Source organism: Prosopis cineraria, unplaced genomic scaffold (assembly GCF_029017545.1).
Source record: "Prosopis cineraria cultivar Desert tree isolate PC_DT_omini unplaced genomic scaffold, ASM2901754v1 PC782, whole genome shotgun sequence".
NCBI lineage: Eukaryota > Viridiplantae > Streptophyta > Magnoliopsida > Fabales > Fabaceae > Prosopis > Prosopis cineraria.
Genome location: NW_026556107.1, coordinates 17,756 through 41,967, shown reverse-complemented (window position 1 = coordinate 41,967; position 24,212 = coordinate 17,756). Strand labels below are relative to the sequence as shown.

The window sequence follows — 24,212 nt, the reverse complement described above, 5'->3', positions numbered from 1 at the left end:
CTTAACTATTACTGGGATATCCAAATCCAGCATATTCCACGTGTTTAAATGCTGTTGCTGATAGATTAGCTAAAGAGGCTTTCTCTGTTTCTTCCTTCTTAGATTGTGCCCGACTTATATTAGAGCCTTGATTCAAATGACTGTATGGGATTTGAATCACCCCTCTCCGTTTTAGTTATTAATGCATTGGGCTCTGCCCCTTCTTTCTACCACCAAAAAAAAAATTCACCAACTCTTTCTCCCTCCCAGAATTTTCCTTCTCCCGATCTACATCCTTCTATTCTTTGGACAAATCTTGTCTTTCTCCCCAAGCATATTAAAGGCGGTGAAGAAGGAAAAATCCAGAAGACTAATATTTTAATAATATAAGGCGGTGAAACAAAAATCTGGATGCCATTTCACCGTCATTCCTCATCTCTAAATAAGTAAGCGTTCGTCATTTGTGTGTGTGAAGAGAAGAAGAAGCCGAAGTAAAAAAAGCGAGTCATTCAGTGTTGCGCATGCTTGGTGACAGAAAAGTGAGTTGTGAAGTGTGCGTGTGCGTGTGCGTGTAAGGTGTTGTAGAAGAAAAAGTGAGGTAAATAATGAGAGTGAGTGTAGGGTTGAAAGTCAAAGCGAGTGTATGTAAATTATTGTTTGAAGCAATAATAAAAAGTTTCTCTCATTTAAGTCTGTCTCTTCGTCCTTGTCCAAGCCTACACCAATAATTGGTAGTTTCTCCCCCTAAAATTCCAACAAAGCGTTGTCACAGTGCATCGTTGCTAGTCTGTCAACATAGTAGGTATTGTACAAATGAAGATATTTTACCCTTAGAAGCTTAAGCCCAAAAAAAGAGGGGAACAAGTCGCTTTTGCGCCAATCACATTTGCCATACAGGGATGCAGAATATTATGATCCCAAAACAGAGGGACACATATAGTGATCATAGCATCGGCATATGCCCTCCAAGGATGCATGCTTTCTCTCATAGCGTTGAACTCAGAAGCGAAGGCAGGCACAGTGCTTAGACAACCAACAGCCCAAACTGAATGCCTGCTACAATAGTATCACATTCCAGGTTTTCACTGCATCACAATACAAGCTCCATCACGTCAGAAAGAGACTAACGTAGGAATATGACTCCAAACAGTTAAGATGGTATATTCTCCATGATAGGAAATTCAAATTACACGTAGTAAGACAAGAAGATGGAACTAACTGATTTCTTTCCTGTAGCAAGTGCAGACATTACGCAAGCTGCAGAAACATTGGCAATCAGAGTCCCAAATGGAATCCATTTCAGCATCCTTGCCCTTCCTATGCCCCTCTCGTTGAGTCGAGCCAAGAACCGTCTAATCCACACGCCTAGAGGACCAACCAGGCAAACAAGCCATAATTCAGCCATTCACTGTTCATTCTTGAACTCAGACCTTATCAGTGTACCACTAACACCCCATGAAAAACCTAACATTATTAAGAACACCGCCATCACTGCACTGCCAATTGTCCCTTGCAACTGCCCCTCTTTTTGCTTATCTCAGACTCAGAGTTACAAGAACCAGTTCCCGATCTCATTTTTAGTCTGCTGATAGACCACCTGAAACCCTTGGCTGTCTCAATTCCAAATATGATAGAAAAACCGACAAGAAACAAGCCTGCAAAATCCACCGTTTTTATTATTTCAGCTATAAACTTAGCCATGCTTGGGTAACTGAGGATAAGATGGTTATACTGCTAAAATACACTGATTTAAATTTAATGCATCTTATTAGTCATTACCTATTACAAAACCAAGCACAGAGAAGAGCCAATGTCCAGCAGCACTAAGTTCGAGCATCTTCTGGTTCCAACCACTAAATGTTGTGAGGCTCCCTAAGTAACCTGTTGTTATTGCAACGGCAAGATGCTCTGACACACGAAATATGTCCCCTTTGAATACTATGCCAAACCATCCCATAAAAAAAGAACCACCTGAATGAAATATTGAGTTTGTATCAGCATAAAATTCGGGAAACGAAAACCTGGGCAAGTTTTTAGCTTTTTTTCCTATTTCTCTTTTGTGAACATAGCAATTCAGTCGCATACAAAGCTTGCGAATATCAGGACATGACGGGAAGATAGAGGAAAGGGGATGTTAGGGAGAGACCATATTGGAAGGCAGATCCAGGTAAAGACAGTACGGTCACTTGTCACACCCTGCTCCATCAGGGCCAAACAATTTTTGCAGTAAGTATCTTGTGAGAACCTGCATTTATTTTTTATTTTTTTGAATTGCTTATTAATATCTTCCTAAATTTTATATGCCAGAATGAAACTGACAGTAAAAAAGAGGATCAAGATGGAAAATGATGGTCTATGAAGCGAAAATTCCAAAATCCTCATCGCAGATGAAGTTTGCCATAGACTCTCAATCAAAACAGAAGAAAACATTAATTACAGCAGAAGCGCACAAGAGCCAACACCAACACCATCAAATTAGAGGTTAGCAAATTACCCCAAGAATTCCAAAAGCAGCTAAATGAATCATGCATGAAACATAGTCCAGTATCTTCGGCAACCTCTGATCCTGTTCCTGCACGTAGAGACAACAAACTCCGAATAATCTATGAAAATACAAACAAGAAGCTCGACTTAATAATTGGTAAATTGGGCTCACTTTTATGTTTTCAGGACACCCTTTTCCATTACTATAACGAGGGGTCACTAGTTGTGCTGATGGCTTCACAATGGAGATAGAACTCAATGCCACAGGACATGCCTGCAATTTTTGATCTCCAATTGAAGAGCTCGATCCCCAATGTCTCCTGCCTTCGAAACAGTCTCGCTCTCATCATCGTCATCATCATCCATGTGATTGTTTATACGACTTAATGGAGCCAATGAATTCATTCTCTCCATGAATCCCCTGAAACCTGAGGATTATTTCCTCTTGAATCAACTGCAAAGGCATTAAAGAATATCAAGAAAAATCTCCCCTTTCTCCCTTTTAAATGGAAGTATGAATCCACGAGGAATATACTCGTTAAGGTATATAAAACACCAAAAAGAAGTGGAATGCAATTCAAGATGTCTGACAAAAAGAAGCCGCTCCCAACACCAAAGAGAATTCAACAGCACATATATAAAAATGGGTTAATAAGTTGAATTTAAATTGTAACTTACACATAAGCTGTATTTTCATGCTTCTAATTCTTTAAAACATGCATTATCTATATGGAAACAACAAAAAGTGATGAATTTGATATACTGGATCAGAGATTTTGACACTGAATGAATACTGCTCTCTAGACGTATTTAAGAGAACCACCATAGTCCAAGCAAAGGAAATACAAAAGTAAGCTGGGGTTTTCAAACTAAAAAGAAATGTTAAACTGTTAGACATGACAACTATTTTATCAAATATCAGGGCCAGCTTTGAAATGAAAGCAATTTAAAGATTCACATGTCACCATGAACCGTCTCTTTTTCTTTTTCTTCTTTTGCATGACTTCTACTTTGATCCACAGAGAGCGAATAGTGAAAGGAAGCTTTGAGATCATTGCAACACATGCACAGGGTATGGGGTTTCCAGTGGCATTCTGCAATATGATTGCGAAAAAAAGAACTCATAAACTGAAGCATTACTGAATAAACAGAAAGTCTTGAAAATAGCGAAGAAAAACACCACCATCATATCACAGGTCTCATGCCAGGACACCGGATCACCGAAACAGATCGAAGGTGTATGGTAATTTATCGGCATTAATTATCCTTTATGAATTATTCCTTCATTCCCTCTGTGAAATCTAGTATTTCTTCCAAGCATATTATTATGAATAATACATACAATAACATTGTTGTGTGACAGTCGCTGATCGTAGGAAATAAAATCAAAGGAAAAAAAATGTATAAGATGCAAAAGACAGACATTAAAAATACACTTGTTTTATATCTACCAGGCTGTCACTTACAATGGATGGGAAACAGAGATAAGGGTGATGCTTTTTAATAAAAAATCAAGCATTCTAATCGCATTTTATGTCCAATCAATAAATCATCCAAAGCAATTGCAGTGAAACAACCTGTGCAAGCACCCCCCCTCAGGGAAAAAAAAAAGAGAAATGCAAGGAGGAATAATATAATACTCCCACTGTGTAAAATTATAAAACACTTTTTTAAGAAGTTTTTTCATTTTAAAATATAAGACATTTCGAGTAGATTAAGGTTTTATTAAATGTATCAATTCCAATATTATCCTTTATCTCTCTATCATTAATTTCTGTCCATTTCTTTTTAGTATATTAAATAATGAATATTTTTAAAAATTTATATTTTTATTTTAAAAATATAAAATTATTAAGTGTATTTAATGAATTTATTAATATTTAAAATTTTATCTAAAAGTATTTTATAATTTGAGATGAAGAAAGTATATGACAACCTTGATTGAAGGCTACATATGGATATCATATCATTGGGTACCTATATTGGAGAGATCGTGTTAAAGCAAACAATAATATTTAAAAAAAATCATCTCACCTTATTTATAAGTCATTTATAATATATTTTACTTAACAAAAATTTTAAAAGTTATTAACTCTTTTTTTAAAAAAGTTAACAAGCTTTTAGCTTTATACCTATTAAGTATGTACTTTAATAATTATCAAGCCAGTTAAGAAGGGAACAGTTCGACTACTGTTTACTGGTATTCACTAAAGCATAATTTAGCCTTTTGGAATGAACATTTTTAAGTAGCCCTTTACTAAAAGTCTCACCAAAATAAATTAACAAAAAAATACCTAGAAATACGGCCTTTACTACTGATCTTTATTGTAAGACATTTATAATTACCTTTAAGAATTAAAAAAATATGGTTAAGTTATTTATTTTATCTAAAAATATAATAAATGTCTAATTTTACTCATATTTAGATTAAAAAATTTCATATTTGCATTTCATTTTATTTTATAGTTAATGACTTCAAATAAAAATAATATAAAAAATTTAATTAATATCTCATTAAATATCTTATAATAAAAATCATATTTTCACTTTTTTATTGAAAAAACTACCTTGTATAACGAGAATGAGTATAAAAGCAGCTAGAGAATGATAGGAAGAAGCTTGTAGATGCAACACAGAGCACCGTGCATCGACGACTTCACAGTTACGCGGTCATGCCATCCTAAGTAATGGATCACATGCTGGGCCCTACTGCCACCTGGCTGGATTCTTATTTTAATTAAGAAACAACCTCTTTAATCCTAGGTCTGATTCTAAAGTTAGTAATTCGAACCGAATCGAAACATTTAAGAAAACAAAAAAAATTAAAATCAGGTTTGATTTTATAGAATTTTTAAATGGATATAATATTTTAAATCTAATTCAAATGAACCCAATCATTAGAATCATTAGTTTTATGTGCATATATACTTGGTAATTTTGACAAAACCTAATAGGTAAGCTCGAATTTAGTAAAAAAATATTAAGATTAAATTTGATTATATCAAATTTTTTTAAAATATAAGATATTTTAAATTCGATTTAAATTAAATTTAATTTAAATAAATTTGACCTATTTAAATTATCATGCTTTATCAAATTCTCCATGCTTCACGAGGGTCCACTTCTTTTTCCAAACTAAAATTCTGCATACGCGCCTAAATAAATCTTTTCCTTCTTACTGCACCTGAATGGGTTTTTTTAAATTATTAATATCGTTGAATTAAAATTGACTGATATAACAAAAATTGGACAACTACTTAAAAGAATTTTTTTAACGTGTTTCTATCGAAATTGTAATTTTTGAAGCACAAATCCAACTCGAGTAAAAAGGCCTTGAATATTAATTTGATAAAAATTATAATTATTCCAGAAAGAATGCCAAGTCAATACCACTAACTACATATTCCACACATGTCGCCCCAAAAGTGACCAAAGTAAAAAGAAAAAGAAAATAGTTACTAAAATTGAGAGGAGTGAAGATCACGGAAGAAGCCCAATTTATTCGTTTACAAATATTGGAGAGGGCCCCTCTCAATTCTCAATCGGCAGCATCGATCATCAACCGCCACTGAGCACAACTCTACCAGTGATTGACTGCTTAAACTCCTTTATATTTTCCGTGTTTAAAATAGCTGTATTTAACCGTTCTAGCATATTTCCTTTGGTCTTTTTTTTTTTCTTTTTTTAAATAACAAGTTCTAGCATATCTCTCATTGTACTAGGGATTAAGACCAGTGTGGATATCATTTCAGTAAAAGATGTCGAGGTATCCACGACTGTTCGAAAACAAGTTGTTCTAAAGACAGGTTTAATCTTTGATATCTCTGCCGACAAAAAAAGAAAACTGAACCTTCTATTCAAATCAAAAGGAGGTTACAACCAAAAGATAAACCGCCTCTCGCCATTTTCCCTCTCGGACATAGTGTGAGGAAATTGATGGGAAAAACGAACGCCAGCGTCCCTAATAGCCTCCTCATGTTACATAAAGAATCAATTGAAAATACTTGGGAGATCACAGAATAAGTTCAAAACTCGTTCAATAAGTTTCTCCTTTCCTTTCTTCTGGAAAAGAGGTTTGAAGAAGGATAAAGGATTAGGGTGGGGGAGTGGATGGCGACTCCATTGCCCCAAAACGGATAATGCCCCAACTGTACTTACTCATGGCCCCACCCCTTCCTTCCCTTCTAAGCTTACACATCAGCACCTCTCCTTCCTCGTGGACGAATCCCCCCTTCCTTCTCCCTCGCTTCTCTCCCCCTTCCTATCATCCGTCGAACCTTCTACATTCTTCTCGAACCTTCTCTCCTGTCGCTCCCCCATGTCTCGCACCCCTAGATCCACCGGTACCGTCAGGTGGTTCAATGCCTACAAGGGTTTCGGATTCATCGCCCCTGATGACGGCGGCGATGATCTCTTTGTCCATCACACTTCCATCCGATCCCATGGTTATCGCACCCTGGCCGAGGGTCAGCCCGTCGAGTTTCTCCTCGACTACGCCCAAGATGGACGAACCAAAGCTGTTGACGTCATTGCTCTCCTGAGATCCCGTCGTCCTGGTGGCGGTGGAAGAGGGTTTTATGGCGGCAGAGGCAGAGGGGATGGATATGGCGGGCGCTATATTGGCGTGAATACTCGCAGCCGTCCTTATCGGTATGGTCGCTGTGGCGGGATGGGGCGGAGGGGTGGAGGCTACGCTGGTGGCAATTACAGCGAGGGCCTCGAGTGTTACAATTGTGGCCGCGTGGGTCATTTGGCGAGAGACTGTTATCAGGGTGCTGGTGGTGGTGACACTCGCAGACGCGGTGGTGGTACTAGTGGCGGCGGCGGAGGCAGGGTGTGCTTTCATTGCGGTGAGGAAGGGCATTTTGCGAGGGAATGTCCCAATATTGAGAAATGAGAATGTTAGGTACCTTCCCTTGCTGTATTATGAGTATATTTAGTAGGTATCAAGTTCCGATGATTGTCGTATTTGCATTTTATTGGTGAAGCTCGGTGCAGAAGAAGATGGGCCAGGACTATTTTTTCTCGGCAGCCGTTTCTAGCTGTTGGCATGATGCTGAATCTTGTTTTACAGGATTTGGTAATTGTTAATCACTTTATTAATCACAGCTTTTGCTGACTAATTGTTGGTGTTCTCCTCTTTTGATGGTCGTACAACTTGTGAATGTGACGTAATGGAAGGCTTAATTTTTTTTCTTTTTGGGGACCTGAGTGGAAGGCTTAATTGAACGACTATTAGTCTATTACAGTGAATTCTTACCTTTCCCGCTGTCTTCAGAATCCTCCATGCCGCTGCTCACCGCCTTTGTTATTAAATTCTCCGCTATGGCTACATGCTACCAGCACCGTGTTCTTTTTGTGGAGGGGACTGTGCTGGGTGGCCTTTGGCATTTGGAATTTTGAATGTTGGTGCTCTCAGGAGAAGATGTGGGAGGCCATTTTTAGACTGCACAGTTCTCTACTTTCATACGTGGATATACTATGCTGTCGTTTGTGGTTTACCGGTCTCACCTTGAAACTTATCATATGTTATTGACGATGCTCTCCTTTTTGTACGAGTTTATTAATCTCATTAATTAGTTTAAGTAGTTTCTTTTTTGATAGTCAGCATTTGAACATCTCCATATTTATAATTTCTATTTATAATTTATTCTATTTGTACAGTCAAGGTCGATGAGTTTTTTTCCCCCTCCTTTTTCCTGAAGATAATTGAGATTTCCCGATTCATGCGGCCATCAGATCTCATAAATCTTATCCTATATCAGGTAGACAGTTGGCATGTGCAAGGTGGTCCTCTCGTTGCAAGATATGAGATTTTTAATCTATTCGGCTCTTATTTTATGTGTGGATAGAATGTATTGTCATTTTTGTTCTTGGAAGCAATAGATGTTCTGGATGTTCTTTTCTGATTAGCTTTTCTCTGACTTCGTATCAAGCGTTGAGCTGTTGATTTGTTTAATGTACACGTTTACTAATAGACTTGTATATTCTCATAGATGATCGTGTATTTATCATAATTCATGCATCATGATAATTTGACAGTTTCATTCACCATGATAACTCGACATTTTGCACCCATGAAATATGTGATGTGATATGAAGTATAGCATAAGTTAAAAAGTATCTTTGCCGAATGCCTTTTTAACATTGTGATCATTTATTAGTCCCATCCCAAATATAAAAAGTTAAAGAATAAATTTGTTTCTGAAATTTTTTTTGAAGGCGCAATTGGTATTTTAAAATATTAAAGGTGTAATATTATCTTAATGTTTTTAAAAAAGATACAATTTTGCCCTACATTGATAGACCCTAATGTTTGACCATCAGTTAACCAACTCTGCATATGTGGTATGCTTACTTGGCTTTCATCTTTTTTTTTTTTTTTTGCTGGATCAAAATGTTTGCTTACTTGAAATTGTCTCATCTTCTCTATCTTTCTCTTACCTTCTCTCTCTTTTTTTCACTCGAAATTGGTTCTCATGTTCAAAGCAAAATACTAGTGAATGGAAATTCTTCATCTTCCTTCTTTCTCTTTCTCTTGCTTGAAAACCATTCACCGAAATACAAGCTCCAATTATTACAAGAAAAATACTAGCAAAGTCAATGCAAGTTGGGGTTGGGGTTCGATTTTTAAAGCTTGATTTGGGGTTCAATTTTGAAAGCTTGATTTGGGAAACTTCAAGGATGAAGACAAAGAAGGAGTGGAAGGGCTGAGAATTGAAGAGAGTGGTGGAGAGTGAGGACTCAATAATTGAGAAGATGTGGGTAAGGTGCTCAAACATGGCTATTCGATGGATGATTTGCCTGACTTGACTGGGTTATTCTCTGGGTTTCTCAAAATCACTTGAGACTCCAAGAGCTCTGATTAACTTGGAATTGCTTTGGGATCCTCCACATGCTTGCGTTTTAAATGTATCACTCTTTAGCTCCTCATCAAATTGGACTTATTTTTTAAATTTCTTTTTCAGATCTATCATTCTAGGTTTCTTTTTCAAGTTTCACTCAAGTTTATGTAGTTATTGATGATGTTGTCTACTTTATGGTTTCTAGCTTTGTGAGTGAATTAATGAGGATTGGGTTTTGGATTTGTGAATTGAATGCCTTCTTGAGCATGATGAGAATCGAGCAAGGTTGTTCTTTTGGTGCTTGATTTCAAGTTTTGGTTTTTGTAGAAATTTAGGTTGTTTTTTCAAACCCCACCCAAATGTTCTTTTGTTTTAGCCTAGTCTTTCAAACCCCAACCAAATCTAGGTTATTCTTCTTATCTTTAGAAATTCTCAAGGAAGACAATGAAGGAAGGAAGGAGAAAATGAACTGACATGACCAAGATGTTGAAAAAAAAAATTCAACTTTTAAAGGTGGAGACTCATATGACTTGTCAGCAAGGCACTGACCTGTCAAAATGTCAAAATAAATTGTCAACATAGTTAAATTGTTAGCCCATGCAAAATTGTATCATTTTGAAAAATGTTAATGTGACATTATGTTTTTAAATACTTTAGGATACTAATTGTACTTTTGAAAAAACTTTGAGAGTAATATTAAACTTCAACCCTAAAAAAATTGTGATCAATCTGGAATACACGTGGGTTTAAGTTTGATATGAGCTCCACCAATAAAGGATAAGTGATAGTGATCATGAAATGTCTTTTTCATTATTACAATATTTGTATTTTATTTATCTATGCACTCTTGATCATGGTTTTCTTTTCACTACACATGGCATGTCAATGTTAGGATCGATCAATCGCCATCAAAATAGTGAGTGTTGATGGATGTCATTTAACCATCGCTTTTATGGCTTATATTATTGGTCCTTTTTTTTTTAAGAATTGATGAGGCAATGAGGCCTCCTGAGATCTAATCAGCATCCTAAGATAAACATTCTTCGAGTTTACTATTTCTCAATCTTGATTTTGGATCTAATGAAGTATGAAATTATTTTGATTCTCTTATGAAAGGACTACCATTATTCTAGTCTAGGTTGTAAGGATGCAGAGTTTGCTTAACTTGAGAGCTCTAGATACAAATAATTTCTTGTTGCTTTTGACCAATCATGGTGCTTGGTTGTATATTTATTCTCTAGTAAGTCTCACCAATGTGGCCGATGGTTGTATATTTATTCTCTAGTAAGTCTCACCAATGTGGCCGAATAACGGCCATGCAGATTGTCAAGTGTCATTTGCTAAGTTGTGTCTCCCTTTCAAGAAGCGAAAGAACTTGGCCAAGAATTAAAGAAACAAATAAATAGAAAGTGTGTGCAGTCAGTACAAATACAATGTCCAGGAATGACTTGAATAATTATGGCTGCAATTTTACCCCTGCAAAAAAAAAAAAAAAACTGAACCTTGTTGATTCAGCAGATCTCTAGTTGATTAAGATTGCTGCTTCGTCTAAAAGAAGTTTAGGTGTGGCCTAACATGAGACAAATATTTGTAAATTACAAGTTTATATACAAAATATTTAAATATCCCAAGAAGAAAACGAGAAATCGCTTAGCTGATGGTGCCGTTGGGTCTAAAAAGAAAGAGTGGCAAATAGAGATCTGTGAGGTTTTACATTCCGGTATTTCACATGGCCCAAAAGTACGTGTTTTGACTTTTGAGTATTTCTATAGGCCCGATACATACAAGCGAAGAAGTTGAAGAAAATGTTACCAAACGCACGCACAGAGCAAGGGTCTTGACAGCCCAGTTATTGAGCTTATAAGGATTTTAGAAAAGTTAAATATTTGTTGAAATACTAAAATTTTTAAAATTAATATTTGTTCTGATTCAATAAAGGCCATATTTTTTATTAATGGTAATTTCGTCCAGAGCCATTCACTCTTAGCAATCATTAGAAGCATCAAAAATCTCATCATAAAAAATTAGGAAGTTATTTTGAAACACGTCTATAGAAAAATAAATTATTGCACTAATCTTTTAGCCCACAAAACTTCAATCGAATATTTTAATATTACTTTATTTGATAACACTTTCATAGCTTGTAAAAGTATTTTGACTTCTGACATGACCTAACTTTGTTTCTTTTGTATAGTATTTTAACTGTGGTCTTGTGTTCAAAAAAAAAAAGCAAGGGTCTTGAGAAGGAAAAGTTTTACTTAATATACTTAATTTTATATAATTAATCTGCTTTGAATTAAATCAAGATATGTGAATTTTTTTTTATAGAGTATTTGTTCCAAAAAACCTTTATTATTAAGATTATTAACATATTAAAATTTATTTATTTTGATTGGATGTGATAATATATTAAATATATAAGACTAAGTGCATGAATTTTTTTTTTTTTAGAATTTCTCCTCCTGTCGCGCATTAACTGCCTGAAATTCCGAATAGCCATCCACCATAGTACCGTTTATTTTCCCCTTAGTAAACGTAATATTAAGGTTTGGTTTGGTACGAGAATTTTCGTCGCCATTTTAATTTAGTTGTCTGAGTCCCCATTAATGTGACATCTTGAGGGGTGTCCACGGGACGGATTATGCTTCCCAGCTCAGTTACCACTTCAGGTTAAATATTCCTCTAAATCATTAAATTGTTCAAAAATTATCTACCAAATTTTCTTTTGAAGATTTAATCATCACCATCATTTAAAACATATTTCTTTTTAAAATAATGGGATAAAAATAATATTTTTTAAAATTATAAATACTTAATAATTATTATTTCATTATTTTTCATAGTGTTAACTTACAGAATTTATTAGAAAATGTAAATAAAATTTAAAAAAAATAAAAAAGAGTCTTCATAGCGATGATAAGATTAATGTTTTTGTTTTATAAAACAACTGGTGTTCATACAATAATTATTATTTTTTAAAGTGTATATAGATACTTGGTTAGCCACCTGGCTAAAATGAAACTTTGACGATTTTGTGTAATATTAAAAGAGTGATATGATCTTAAAAAAATAATGAAATTTGGATTAAACCTAGAAATCTAGGACACTTGACTCCATGAGCGCCCTGATCTTTTTAAGGTGCCAACAAATTAGGGGAACCAATTTTGATATTCATCATATAGATGAATATTAAAAGCTTATTATATCTAAACCGCTCTGTAATGTGGATAGTCTAAATTTATAATTTTTTTACTTTTATTTTTTTAAAAATATTTTAATGGATACATAATCTAAAATAAAGATAATATCTTAATTATTAGTTTTTTAGGAAAACAATTTTTTATTTAAAAAATATTAATTGAAAAACTGTAAATTTAAATCATAAAAATTAGACTTGAACGATCTATAAGTGATGAGCTCTCAGTGCACGTTTGTATAATGAGCACTGAAACTATTTCTATAAATTAGGAGGGCTTCAAGGATAAAAATAAAATGGAAGTTAAATGCAAGGTTAAGGGGCAAAAATATTTTAAAAGTTTTTTAAAATTAGTATTGGATACTCTTACCTTTTAATTTGAGCAATGTCACTCTAGAACTTTTAAAACATTGCAATTGTGCCTTGCCATCAGGGTTGACCATTTGTTAACTATCCGTTCCATTTCATTTGCCATGTGGCAATTACTTGGCATTTTTAAGAAATTAAAAAAAAAAACTTCTTCCTCACTCTCTTCTTCCCCATCATCTTCCTTCCTTCAGCTGAGCGAGAATGGTAGAGTCAAAAGTGCTAACACTATTATCAATGTCATTGAATGATACCTCTTGTGTATCCACGCTCCTATTACCAAACTTCTTTATCAACTTCATTAAGCTCTGAACCAGATTCATCATCAAACCAACCAATAATAGTTTAACAGTTTATAACATATGGTTAGGCTAACCAAATTTGCAATAACATCCTTCACACACACACACACACACACACACACACACTCTCTCTCTCTCTCTCTCTCTCTCTCTCTCTCTCTCTCTCTCTCTTAATTAATTGCTTCTTCTGGATTATTCTCTTGGAAACAGGATTGCATATTCAATATTTTATATCAAAAGACTGATCTGGAATGAAGCTTGTTTGTTACCTAGGGATCCTACCCTTTTTCTTTCTTCAGAGAACTGTTAAAGTAATCATTGGATAATTCCATCAATATCTTCTTAAAAAAATAGAAATGACTCTTCTTCTTCCTCTTAACTTGAATAGAAATTGAGGCAAATGCTATCAGGTTTGTGGTCGAGGAATAAGAAGAAAAAGAAAGAGGAAGAGGAAGATCTATTTATTGAAGAGGATCTCCCATTCAAGATGACCAAATTTAACATTTAGGTTCTACTAGAATGGTTAAGTTTGATTTTAATAATCGCAACATTGATAAACAGTCTCTGTATCCCATTCCTGAGGAGGAAGAATTTATGGATGCTGAAGTTGGGAAACTAAAAGGTGAGGGTTTCGATCCTAATTTGAGGTCAGTTAGTCTCAGATTGGGTTATTTGGATTGCAGTGCCCTTCATCAAAAGGAATTTCCGTGCTGAGTTATTTGGTTTCTTTTTCCTTTTTAATTTCAAGTGTCTGTCACATGACAAATAAAATGAAACAGATAGTTAACCTTGACAATAAGAAAAAATTGCACCATTTTCAAAAGCTTTGGCACGACATTGCTATAATTAAATGTAAAGGTACCTAATGTTCTTTTTAAAAAAATTTCAAAACATTTTTTCCCTTAACCCTTAAATATACTCAACGCCACAAAATGGCTTAGCACCTTGGGAGTAGAGGTGATAGCTCAAAATAATCATTCATTTTTCCAAAATCAATTTGATGAGGTTTGCTGCCAATTTAATGAGGAGTATTGGGTTTGTCCCCATTTGCCCTGGCTGAAGACCTTTCAATGAGGTTTCACCATGAACCGTTAGGATATGAGTTCTAAAGTTATTGGGCAGAAAAAGAAAAATGCTTCTTGCCTTGTCACATGGAAAACATTTTTTTGTTATAATATGTTACTTTTATTGTTAGCAGCTAAAGCCAATGTCCAGAAAAAGAAAACACCTCTCCCACATGAATACAACTAGATTCAATCAATTTTGAATGGAGTTAACACATTGCAAATTCTTAGAGAGCTACGGCCCACGGCACAATCCTCGACTTGGAAGATTATTTACAATAAAACAACTTGTGGGTTATGAGGAACAAACGGGACCACCAGCACCAAACATATTTGCTGCTTTGGAGGCGTTCTCTTTGCCATAGTCCTGAACAATTAAAAGGGACTAGTAATTGTTAAGCTTCATAGACTCTAAAATTAGATGTAGAAGCTTGAACCGATCATCACATGGGGGATAAGCTATCATGTTGACAAGTTCTTTTCTTTGCTTTTTTAGGTTCATGGGTGACTTTTTAGTCATGATCCCTTGGATGATTTGGTTTATTGGAAGGCCTATGAAACACTGGGCCCATTATCCTCCGTATGTCATCTTTCTTTCTGCTTTAACATCTTTCCATTTACAATAGATTACGTTCATCTTTATTTAAAAAAATAGGTTCATCGTCATCACTAGTCTATAACGAATGAAAATCATTTACAATATTACTGATTAATTATAGAAACTTCTATACGATGGGGTAATGATCGTTCGAAGTCCCGTACACATGGGGTTAAGTCGAATCTTTTTTTGACTGAGTTTTTGTTTGGATTTTAAGTTTTTTTAAAATAAATAAAAACACAAAATTAAATATTTTTTAAATCTATTATATATAAATCTGCAAAATTAGTCTATCTTGTACTTGCATCACTAATAATCCTTTTCCTAGAAAGAGAGGGGAGAAGGATGGAAAATTTTGGAAAAAAATGCTTTTTGTTCATTGAGTTTGTCAACTGCGATGACCTACCAAGAAGAAACACTAAATTAGGAAACGACTAATTTTAAATAAGGGAACAATCGGCATGCACCGAGGGTGTTGGTGGTCCTATGATTTATCAATGAATTTTGTACTGCAATTCTGAGATGGCATACTTTTTTATGCTCTCAAATTTCATTTGAATGAATGGATTATGTTTCTGCTTTCCTATTAGAAGATTTGGGATAAGATTCAAAGATTAGATAATAAGAATTTAACATGATTTGTAATTTTTCTAACATGTCAAAAGGATTCAGGATTAAATATTCAGCAGGTGAGCAATAAAAGTCCTGCAAAATCTCAAGGTAGTTTCATACATAACAAGAATCAAATAATAACTAGCACACGCTTGGCTCTCTATTTAAGACTATATGTAGGTTGCTATGATTTTCTCACACTTCCATCGTAGCAATGACCGATAGTTCTTGATTCATAAAAAATAATAAAATAATAATAGCAACAGTAGGATAAGAAATACAAGGGGATGAGAAAAATGACAAATGTCAATCCCTTGATTCACATGTATATTGAAGCATACGGTAACAAAACAGGTAACTAATCAACCCTTATGAGGGGACATTGATAGCGCTTGGCAAAGAGGCTGAAAGTGTCAACTTGGCATATGAAATTTACCATGCTTACCCCTCATCCCAATCCAAATCCTACCACTAAAACCCATATTACTATAAACATGTTCATGGAGTACAGTCCTACCTGTCCTCCCAAATACGATGGAGGTCTCTTTATTGCATTCTGTCAATACCATAATCGTCTCATTAAGATAATCTCAGATTGTATATGAAAGCTTCTTTCATTGCTTTTTATATGACTTATCAATGACATGCTTATATTATATCTAAAAGTTTGTTAAGTGATCATGACATATTCAATGAGATGAGCATTTGTACTTTGCTAACCTCCCTAGCTAATGCTAAAGCAAAGGTGACCGTGTGTGCTAATGTTAGGATTATGTAAATAAGAGAGACCCAACAGTTGAGTTAATAGGGCCAAAGAAAGGAAAAATGATTGCCAGGAACCATATTGGAATTACTACTGGAAATCAAGCCATTTCCCTCTTGACTAAACTCTTCGTTTCATGTGCTTCGATAACCTTTTCCCACGCAAAATATAGAGGAGTACAAGCAATCCAAAGGTTATGAACTGCAAAGTTCCACCAACATAAGAGTCTCTTTAGATAGTATTAATATATCATATATAATAGGTTCCCTTAAATTTTTATCAGTGATATGTCTTAAGCCATAAGTCTTTAGGCTTTATTGGACGGAATTGGAAATAGACCTGGTGAATGAGCATTAGAATCACAGTTATGTCCCTGAAGCCTGTCCTTGGGGAGAGGGCGTTAGAATGGGTAAGGAGCATGTCCCCAAATGCGCAATACACTATAGCTGCTGGTGGCAAAGTTAGGGTCAGCACGTACAGTGTTGCCATTAGATATATCAGCTTGAATTTTTGTGGCTTCCATATTGCATGCATAATTTCCCTACAATATAGCATCACATTGATGTCTATCAAATTCATGTTGCTCTCATACATAAGCTGTCTCTACCTTAACTAAAAAAGTCAACTTTAAATCTCATTGAGTATGCACAAAGTTCCCTATGAGTTCTGAAGAACAGTGTTCCTTGCAATTGAATGAAACCTCTTAAACCCAAAATAATCCTTGTTTGTGCATGTTTCACTCAGGCTTCAAGTTCTCACAGTGTAACTGCATACCCACCAAAAGTGTAGAGGATGTTGGTAACCCTAGTGAAGTAGAGAACCAACCCCTCAACCTTCACAATCATATTAAGGGCATTGCTCAGCGACATATATATGTTGACAAGGATTTTGAAAAATCATTTACTGTTCATAATTATGTGATTTACTTATCTAGTTGATGAGATAAGTTATGTCCCTTACTTGTCCATGGATAAGGGAGGCTATGGTTAGATACTATGGAATGTAAGTTGTCATCATAAGGCCCAGGAAGGACTAAATTCTATGACTGTGGAAAGAAGGGACAAACATTATTCTTGCACAGCAGGCACTAAATATACAAGTCCAAGTTCTTTTGTCAAGATTGTCGTTTATGTAATATATAGTAATAAAAGATTCATTCATTGTATTAAGAAAGAAAAATGTTCGATTTATATTTGAACGTTATATATTAATTGTAGCTGTTAATTTGAATGGGGTAGGCTTATTTAGGTTGGGTTCAATTTGAGTTATTCTTAAAATATCATGTCCCTTCTTAAGAGCCCATATGGCCAAGCTCAACTTTAATACCTTCAAGCTTATTCGGGTCGGCCCAAATACCCAAAATTTTTAAAAATATTTTTTCTTTATTTTTGAACCAAATTTAATTTTTAAATAATTCTGTTAAGCATGAAATATTATTTTAACTTTAAAAAATAATAACTTATCAACTTTGTTACTATTTTGTTGTATCATGTATAGTTTATCCATGAATGTTTCATTTACTTATAAATCAATATTTAATTTATTTAAATATTTCTCTTATCATAGTCATATATAAATATTTTATATATTTTAATTAAATTATATTATTTTAATTATGATTAAGTTAATTTTAATTCAATCACAGTTATACTATTAACTAAAAATCACCGTCCCGATTTATTCAAAGTTTTTAATAACTTTTAGGTAAATTGTACTTTTTATTTTTAAGAATATGAGAAAAATAATTATCATTATATTATATAAAATAAAATTATTTAACTATGAGTAAAATTCTATTTTTTTGGAATCATTTTTTTCTTTAACTTTTTTATATTGTTTAACCCTTACATACAAAAAATCTTTGCTCTAGTTTATTCTTAATTTTTAATGAAGTTTGGCATGAACGATAATCAAATAATTATTCTAAAATATTACTCTATTTATTATATTTATTTAGTAATAGAGTTAAAAATTCTTACAAGCCCAAATTTTATTTTTAAAATTATTTAAAAATTTATTTTTATTTTAAAATTAATTATCTTATCTTATAAAAAATATAAAATATATTTGTTTAGATACGCAAATGATATATAGGACTTAAAACCTTTTTTAAAAAAATTAAGTTTTAAAATATAAAAATGAATATTAAGATATATTTTAAATATTATTTTGAGATATTTTTTGATTAAAAATAATAAAAAAATTTAAAAAATTTTTAAAAAATAATAATAGAAATGCATTTAAATATATAGTCTTTTTGTATAAAATAATATAAAATTTAAAAAAATTAATTAATATTTATTTATATTTTATATATTTTTTAAAAATTACTTTTTTATTTGAGCATTCAGGCAAAGTTTGAATTTAATTAGGCTTGACCTAAATTTTCTTAAGCCCGAATAGGTTTGAACTTAAAAAATTAAATATTTTTTTAACTTGATCTTAAATTTTTTGAACGAATATGGGATGACCCATTTAGCTTGGTTCAAATTATCAATTTTAATATTAATCAAGATTATTATTGAATACCTTACCTTGCACAAGTAATTGATTGAATTACCGAACCAACAAAAGGAAAGTACAGTTGAAGAAAAGACCCACGCTCCTTAGGGGTGAGCATCGGTCGGTTCGGTTTGGTTCGGTCTTAAAATATACAGAACCGATCGATCGAATAACACTAAAAATGAAAACCGAATCGAACCGAATAAACCAATCAAATCGAACAAGGACCGAACCGAAATTTAATAATTCGGTTCGGTCGGTTAATTCGATTTTTTGGTTTCATATTGGGCTACTTGAAATTGGGCCCATTTTTTTAAAATATTAAAAAACAATACTATAAAATTGGGCTTTTTTTTATTCGTTTTTTTCAATGAGCCCATTTTAACATGTGCTTGCTAACAGAATTTTTAATCCAGCCAAGTGCCATATAAAGAATCCTTCCTCAGGCTCACATCACCGTTTGGTCCAAAAAAAGTTGACAAAAAAAAACGAATAAGAAAGAAACCAAAAAAAAAAGCTCGCATCACTGTTCAATTCCACATGAGGAATTCCTATCAGCCAAGTACCATATAATATTGATAAAGAGAAGAAGATAACTTTAAATATTAAAATTAAACAACCACAGTACTATATAATCCAGTCATAGAAACCAACAAGTCTTTAAAATATTAAAATTAAACCATTACAATAATCAAATATCCAAATTAGTAAAACAAAATAAAATGAGCAACCTTTATAAATGGAGTACCATAGCACTAGCATCTTGCAACCTACATTACACAAGTAAAAATCATATAAGAAGCCAAGAAATCCTGCCCATCAGCTGAAAGTCTAAAATCAAGAAGTTACTAATATCAAGTAGAGAGTATGAGCATTCAATTGCAATAATTTGCCTAATGTAGAGACAAATCATAAGCAAAATCTAGATTAAATATGCTTATAACTTGTTAAAGGAACAAGATTATAGTTCTTACAATTCATTAATTTTGGTGTCATATTGACGAGCATCAAATTGTGATTCCTCAGCCTCAGGTGCTGTTGCTGCCATGACTGGAAGATGCAAAGAATTATTTACAGATCATCATGAAAAGAACTGGACGACAAAGCTTACATAACTACTAAATAATAAACATAATAGTATAGCAATTAAAAAGCTATATACAGCCACAATGCCTCAAGCTATAACAATTAAAACATAACAGTATATTAAAATTAAACAGCCACAGTGCCTCAAGTCATTAAATTTAAAAATTAAAAAGCTAACATATAAATAATTACCTCAAGTCATTAAGAACAAAGGCTCATAGTACATCCACATTCGCTTCTATAGCAATTTTTTGAAGATCTAAACATAAATAAAGTATTTAATATTAATATCATTTAACCAATAGCTCAACATTAAATTTAAAACAATATAACACATAATAAATCACCTCTCTCAATCTTTTGTGCGTTATCTATCTTCTCTTCTACTAGAACCAGAAGTGAGTGGCGAAGCCAGTCTTGACCACAAACAAGAGATTGCACAACTTTAGGAGTTAAAGAGCTCCTAAATGAATCTAGCACACGTCCTCCAGTGCTGAAAGTAGACTCAGAAGCAACAGTAGAAATTGGGACAGCCAAAACATCCCTTGCCAATTGAGAGAGAATGGGAAATCTAGGCTCATTCAACTTCCACCAACTTAAAATATTAAAATCATCCTTATCCATCTCAATTTCTTCAACCAAATACTTGTCAACTTCTGTCCTACTAGTTCTCCCACCAAGCCTTTCACTCATGAATTTTTTCTTTTCATATTCAAGAATTTTTTTAACTTTCACAGCTGGGTCATCATCTTCATCAGATTCGTAGCAATTAAATGATTGCTCCTTTTCAACTTGCTTTGAAGGAGAGACATGCTCTTTGTATTCATTATACAAAGAAATGAGCAAATCATTCAATTGCCCTCCAACTTGCTTTCCAACCTCACTAGAATACATCTTATCAAGTGAATATTGCACCCACTCAAGCTTATACCGAGGATCAAGAATAGCAGCCACAAACATCAATTTATTGATTTTTGAAGGATCTCCCCAATACTTATCAAATTTTTCTTTCATTTTATAAGCCATTGAAGAAAACTCCAAATCATCACATTTTCTCCACTCATCCAAAAGGCGGAATAACATATAAATCTCATGAAAAAATTCATTAGATGTGACAAGTGAAGAACTAGAAACACGCAAAGTCAACTCATAGAAATGACTTAAAAACATTGTCATCTTTCTTACATTTGCCCAATCTTCAACATTAGGCACTCCCTCCCCACTTTCAAGATCAATCCTAAAATAAGGGTCCTTATCCTCAAACCTCCTAAAGGCAGCCTCAAACTTTTGAGCTGTCTCCAACATCAAATAGGTAGAGTTCCACCTAGTAGAGACATCTAAAGACAATAATTGCTTACTTGGGATTTTCTCATCTTCACAACTCTCTTTGAATTTTTTCATCCTAAGTGGAGATTGCCTCACAAAATGAACAGCCCCCCTTACTTTCTTTACAGAAGTTCCTATTTCTTTTAACCCATCAACCACAATCAAATTAATAATGTGAGCAACACATCTCATATGTAAAAACCAACAGCTCATAACAGAATGGCCCCAATTATTAATTTTTTCTCTCAAGTAAGACACAACAACATCATTAGTAGAGGCATTATCTACAGTAATAGTAAACACTCTTTCAATCCCCCATTCAAGCAAACATTTCTCTATTTCCATTCCAATATCCCTCCCCTTGTGACTAGATATTGGAACAAAATTTAAAATCCTTTTAACCAAATTCCAATCAGCATCAATGAAATGGGCTGTAATACACATATAGTTGATTCTTTGAATTGAAGTCCAAGTGTCAGTAGTGAGGCAAATCATTTGTTTACTATTGATCAAATAATCCTTGAATTTGATTTTTTCATCAACGTAAAGTTGAAAACAATCACGAGCAACAGTCCATCTAGAAGGAATCTTAAATTTTGGTTGAGCATGAGACATAAACCTCTTAAATCCTATCCCCTCAACAAATTTAAATGGCAATTCATCAGTCACAACCATAGCAGCCAAACTTTTCCTAATAGCATCTTGATCAAATTTCCAAGTAGCAAGAACAATAGCATCATCTTCTATACCAAAATTTAAATGTGTTTGCCTAGGCTCTTCTAGTTCAGGTCGTTTCTTGCATATTGTCATATGGTTCTTTAGTGCAGTAGTACCATTTCTTTTAGGATCACTAAAAAATTCTTTTTCACAATAGTTGCACTTACCTTTGGTCTCCCCATGCTCATTCACATATCTAGTGAAATGATCCCAGACCTCAGATCTTGGCCTCATGGCTTTCCTCTTCATCCTTTGCAAGGAACTCATTACTTCAGTTCCACTTGATGCTACTGGGGCTTTGTTTTCTTCATTAACTTCAGTTTGGTTTGTAGCCATAGCTTCAGCTTGAGAAGACATCTATGACAATGCATAGCAATCAAAAAAAATAAATACAAAGTAGAGACAGAGCAACTCAGCAAAGAACGCGAAAGCAGTCAATTAAATTCCCAATAACATTTTCCTTTGTTGCATTTTGGCTTGAAAGGAACACACCACATAAACAAAAAAGAGCAAAGAAGTAGGGACATAGACGGAAGATGAACCAAAGAAAACTCATTGTCAAGCTACAGTGAACTTCACAGCTAATGACGACATGAATCTCAACAATGCATAATCAAGCATAAAGTTCATAGTGTGGACTCACAGAGGAAGCAATTAGAACTCTTATGAAACAACTAGATCTTGGGCATGGTAGATCAAGATAACAAGAACAGACCAAATTAAAGGGAGAGAGAGGAAGAGCTGCATTTCGAGGGAAGAAGCAAAAAACCTGTTAAAATGCTTTACGCAGATTGTCCTTCAAGCTTAAGGTTCTGTGTTTCACAGATCTAAGCAGCCTCTCGCCTTCAGACAGTGTCTCCGTGAGTTTAGTGACAGCAAGGGCAAGAGAGAGAGAGACTGAGATGCCAGAACAGAGATAGGAAATCTGAGCTGCGAATAATCAACCTGAGATGTAAGAGATGCGAACGGCAAGATGCGAGAGATGCGAACGACGACGGCTTGAGGGAGACGACTTGCGATCTGAGAGTTGAGAGTCTGAGAGGCTAAGACAGAGCGATCGAGTGAGGCTGTGAATCTGTGGTGACCTGAGCCGCGAGAGAGATGGCTGATGAGTGATGAGAGAGAGCGACCGGCGAGGCTATGTGACGGCGAGAGAGACGACTTGCGAGTTGCGATCTGAGAGATGAGAGTCTGAGAGCCGAGAGGAAACTTGAGATGAGACAGGGTTAGGGTGAGTGAGGCTGCGGTCTGCGTCTGTCCGGACTGAGGCAGTGAGGCAGGATATGACTTATGGGTTAGGGTTTTTTTCAACTTTCATATTTTTATTTCAATATAAATTAAAATAATAAAATAAAATAATTTATAAATTAATAAGTAATACATAATTCGGTTGGTTCGGTCTATTCGATTTTAAATTTTATTAACCGAACCGAACCGATCAACCGAAATATTTTTAAATAAAAAACCGAATCGAACCGAAAAATCAAATAGACCGAATCAAATAATAAAAATTCGATTCGATCCGATTCGATTTTCGGTTTCGGTTCGGTTTTGCTCACCCCTAACGCTCCTCCAGTACTTCCCAAGCAGTCCGTCAAGAACTTCAAACCACTGTGAAAGATCAAAATAGAAATAATAAACAGGATTAAATAAGGAAAGTCATGAAGATATTAGCCTGATTAAGGTTTTGTGAAAGGTAAAAAAAAAACAAAGAAACACACACACACACACACACACACAAATTGGAATACCTGAATTACATGGCTCTCGAAATCAACCTTCTCCCCCTCCTTTCTGGTTCTATACACAACATAAAAAACACTAATAAGGTAAACCGTCCTGCTTCCCACAAGTCCATAAAAAAGCTGAAAAATTATCCTAGATGACATCCCCAATTGTGAAAAGGAATATGGTAATGTCAATAGCACTTGTACAACTTACATGGAATTTCGTCAACCATTTAGAGAGCATCCGCCAAAAGAATACTGTTTTTTCTCAAAGAAAAAGATAACGAAAAATGTGATGTTACTTGAAGAAGCAGTACCTGATTAGAAGCACAGCTGAAACATGCATCATACACAGAACCGCCATGCCAAAATAGCTTGGATAATTTGCTCCTAGTTGACTTGGAATCGCCATCATCTTCCTCCATTTCTAGGTAGTTACTAGCAATGACAGTCTCAACCTTCTCGGAAGCTATTCTTATGACTTGTGAGTTCAGGTACTGGAGGGGAATGAAAACATTGGACTAAGTGCTTAAATATAGACAGAAGAAAGTGCTTCTTAAGTTCTCCACTTCTACTTCCCCGTCTTAACTCTTACGTGGTTTCTCTTACCTGATATAACTTCTTTTGAGCGATTCACTGAATACC

At 34.3% G+C, this 24,212-nt stretch overlaps 1 protein-coding gene, 1 long non-coding RNA gene and 2 pseudogenes across 7 annotated transcripts; 1 reads left to right on the top strand and 3 right to left on the bottom strand.

Moving 5' to 3' along the window:
* Positions 1 to 859: 859 nt before the first annotated feature.
* On the bottom strand, positions 860 to 6,783 carry LOC129298348 (fluoride export protein 1-like; annotated as a pseudogene).
* Positions 6,279 to 8,375, top strand: LOC129298345 (glycine-rich protein 2-like). Of its 6 annotated transcripts, none has more exons than XM_054936751.1 (2): positions 6,279 to 7,369; positions 8,128 to 8,145. In XM_054936751.1, exon 1 carries the CDS (start codon positions 6,782 to 6,784, stop codon positions 7,358 to 7,360), a length of 579 nt encoding a protein of 192 aa, XP_054792726.1. In that variant the 5' UTR covers positions 6,279 to 6,781; the 3' UTR covers positions 7,361 to 7,369; positions 8,128 to 8,145. The 6 variants fall into 6 exon arrangements, 4 of the variants coding, with proteins under 4 accessions (XP_054792726.1, XP_054792724.1, XP_054792723.1 ...); XM_054936749.1 differs by lacking the exon at positions 8,128 to 8,145 and adding an exon at positions 7,742 to 8,121; XM_054936748.1 differs by lacking the exon at positions 8,128 to 8,145 and adding an exon at positions 8,229 to 8,375 and having other exon boundaries at positions 6,280 to 7,369.
* A 7,429-nt stretch (positions 8,376 to 15,804) lies between these two features.
* On the bottom strand, positions 15,805 to 23,992 carry LOC129298347 (auxin transporter-like protein 3; annotated as a pseudogene).
* LOC129298346 (uncharacterized) lies at positions 19,447 to 20,058 on the bottom strand. Its single transcript, XR_008590338.1, has 3 exons — positions 19,990 to 20,058; positions 19,686 to 19,761; positions 19,447 to 19,481 (listed from the first exon to the last, which is right to left on the bottom strand). It is a non-coding gene; the product is annotated as an uncharacterized LOC129298346 (long non-coding RNA).
* Positions 23,993 to 24,212: the final 220 nt, after the last annotated feature.

Excerpts from the sequence above, each read along its gene's own strand:
- LOC129298345 (XM_054936748.1), top strand. The coding sequence starts at position 6,782 with ATGTCTCGCACCCCTAGATCCACCGGTACCGTCAGGTGGTTCAATGCC.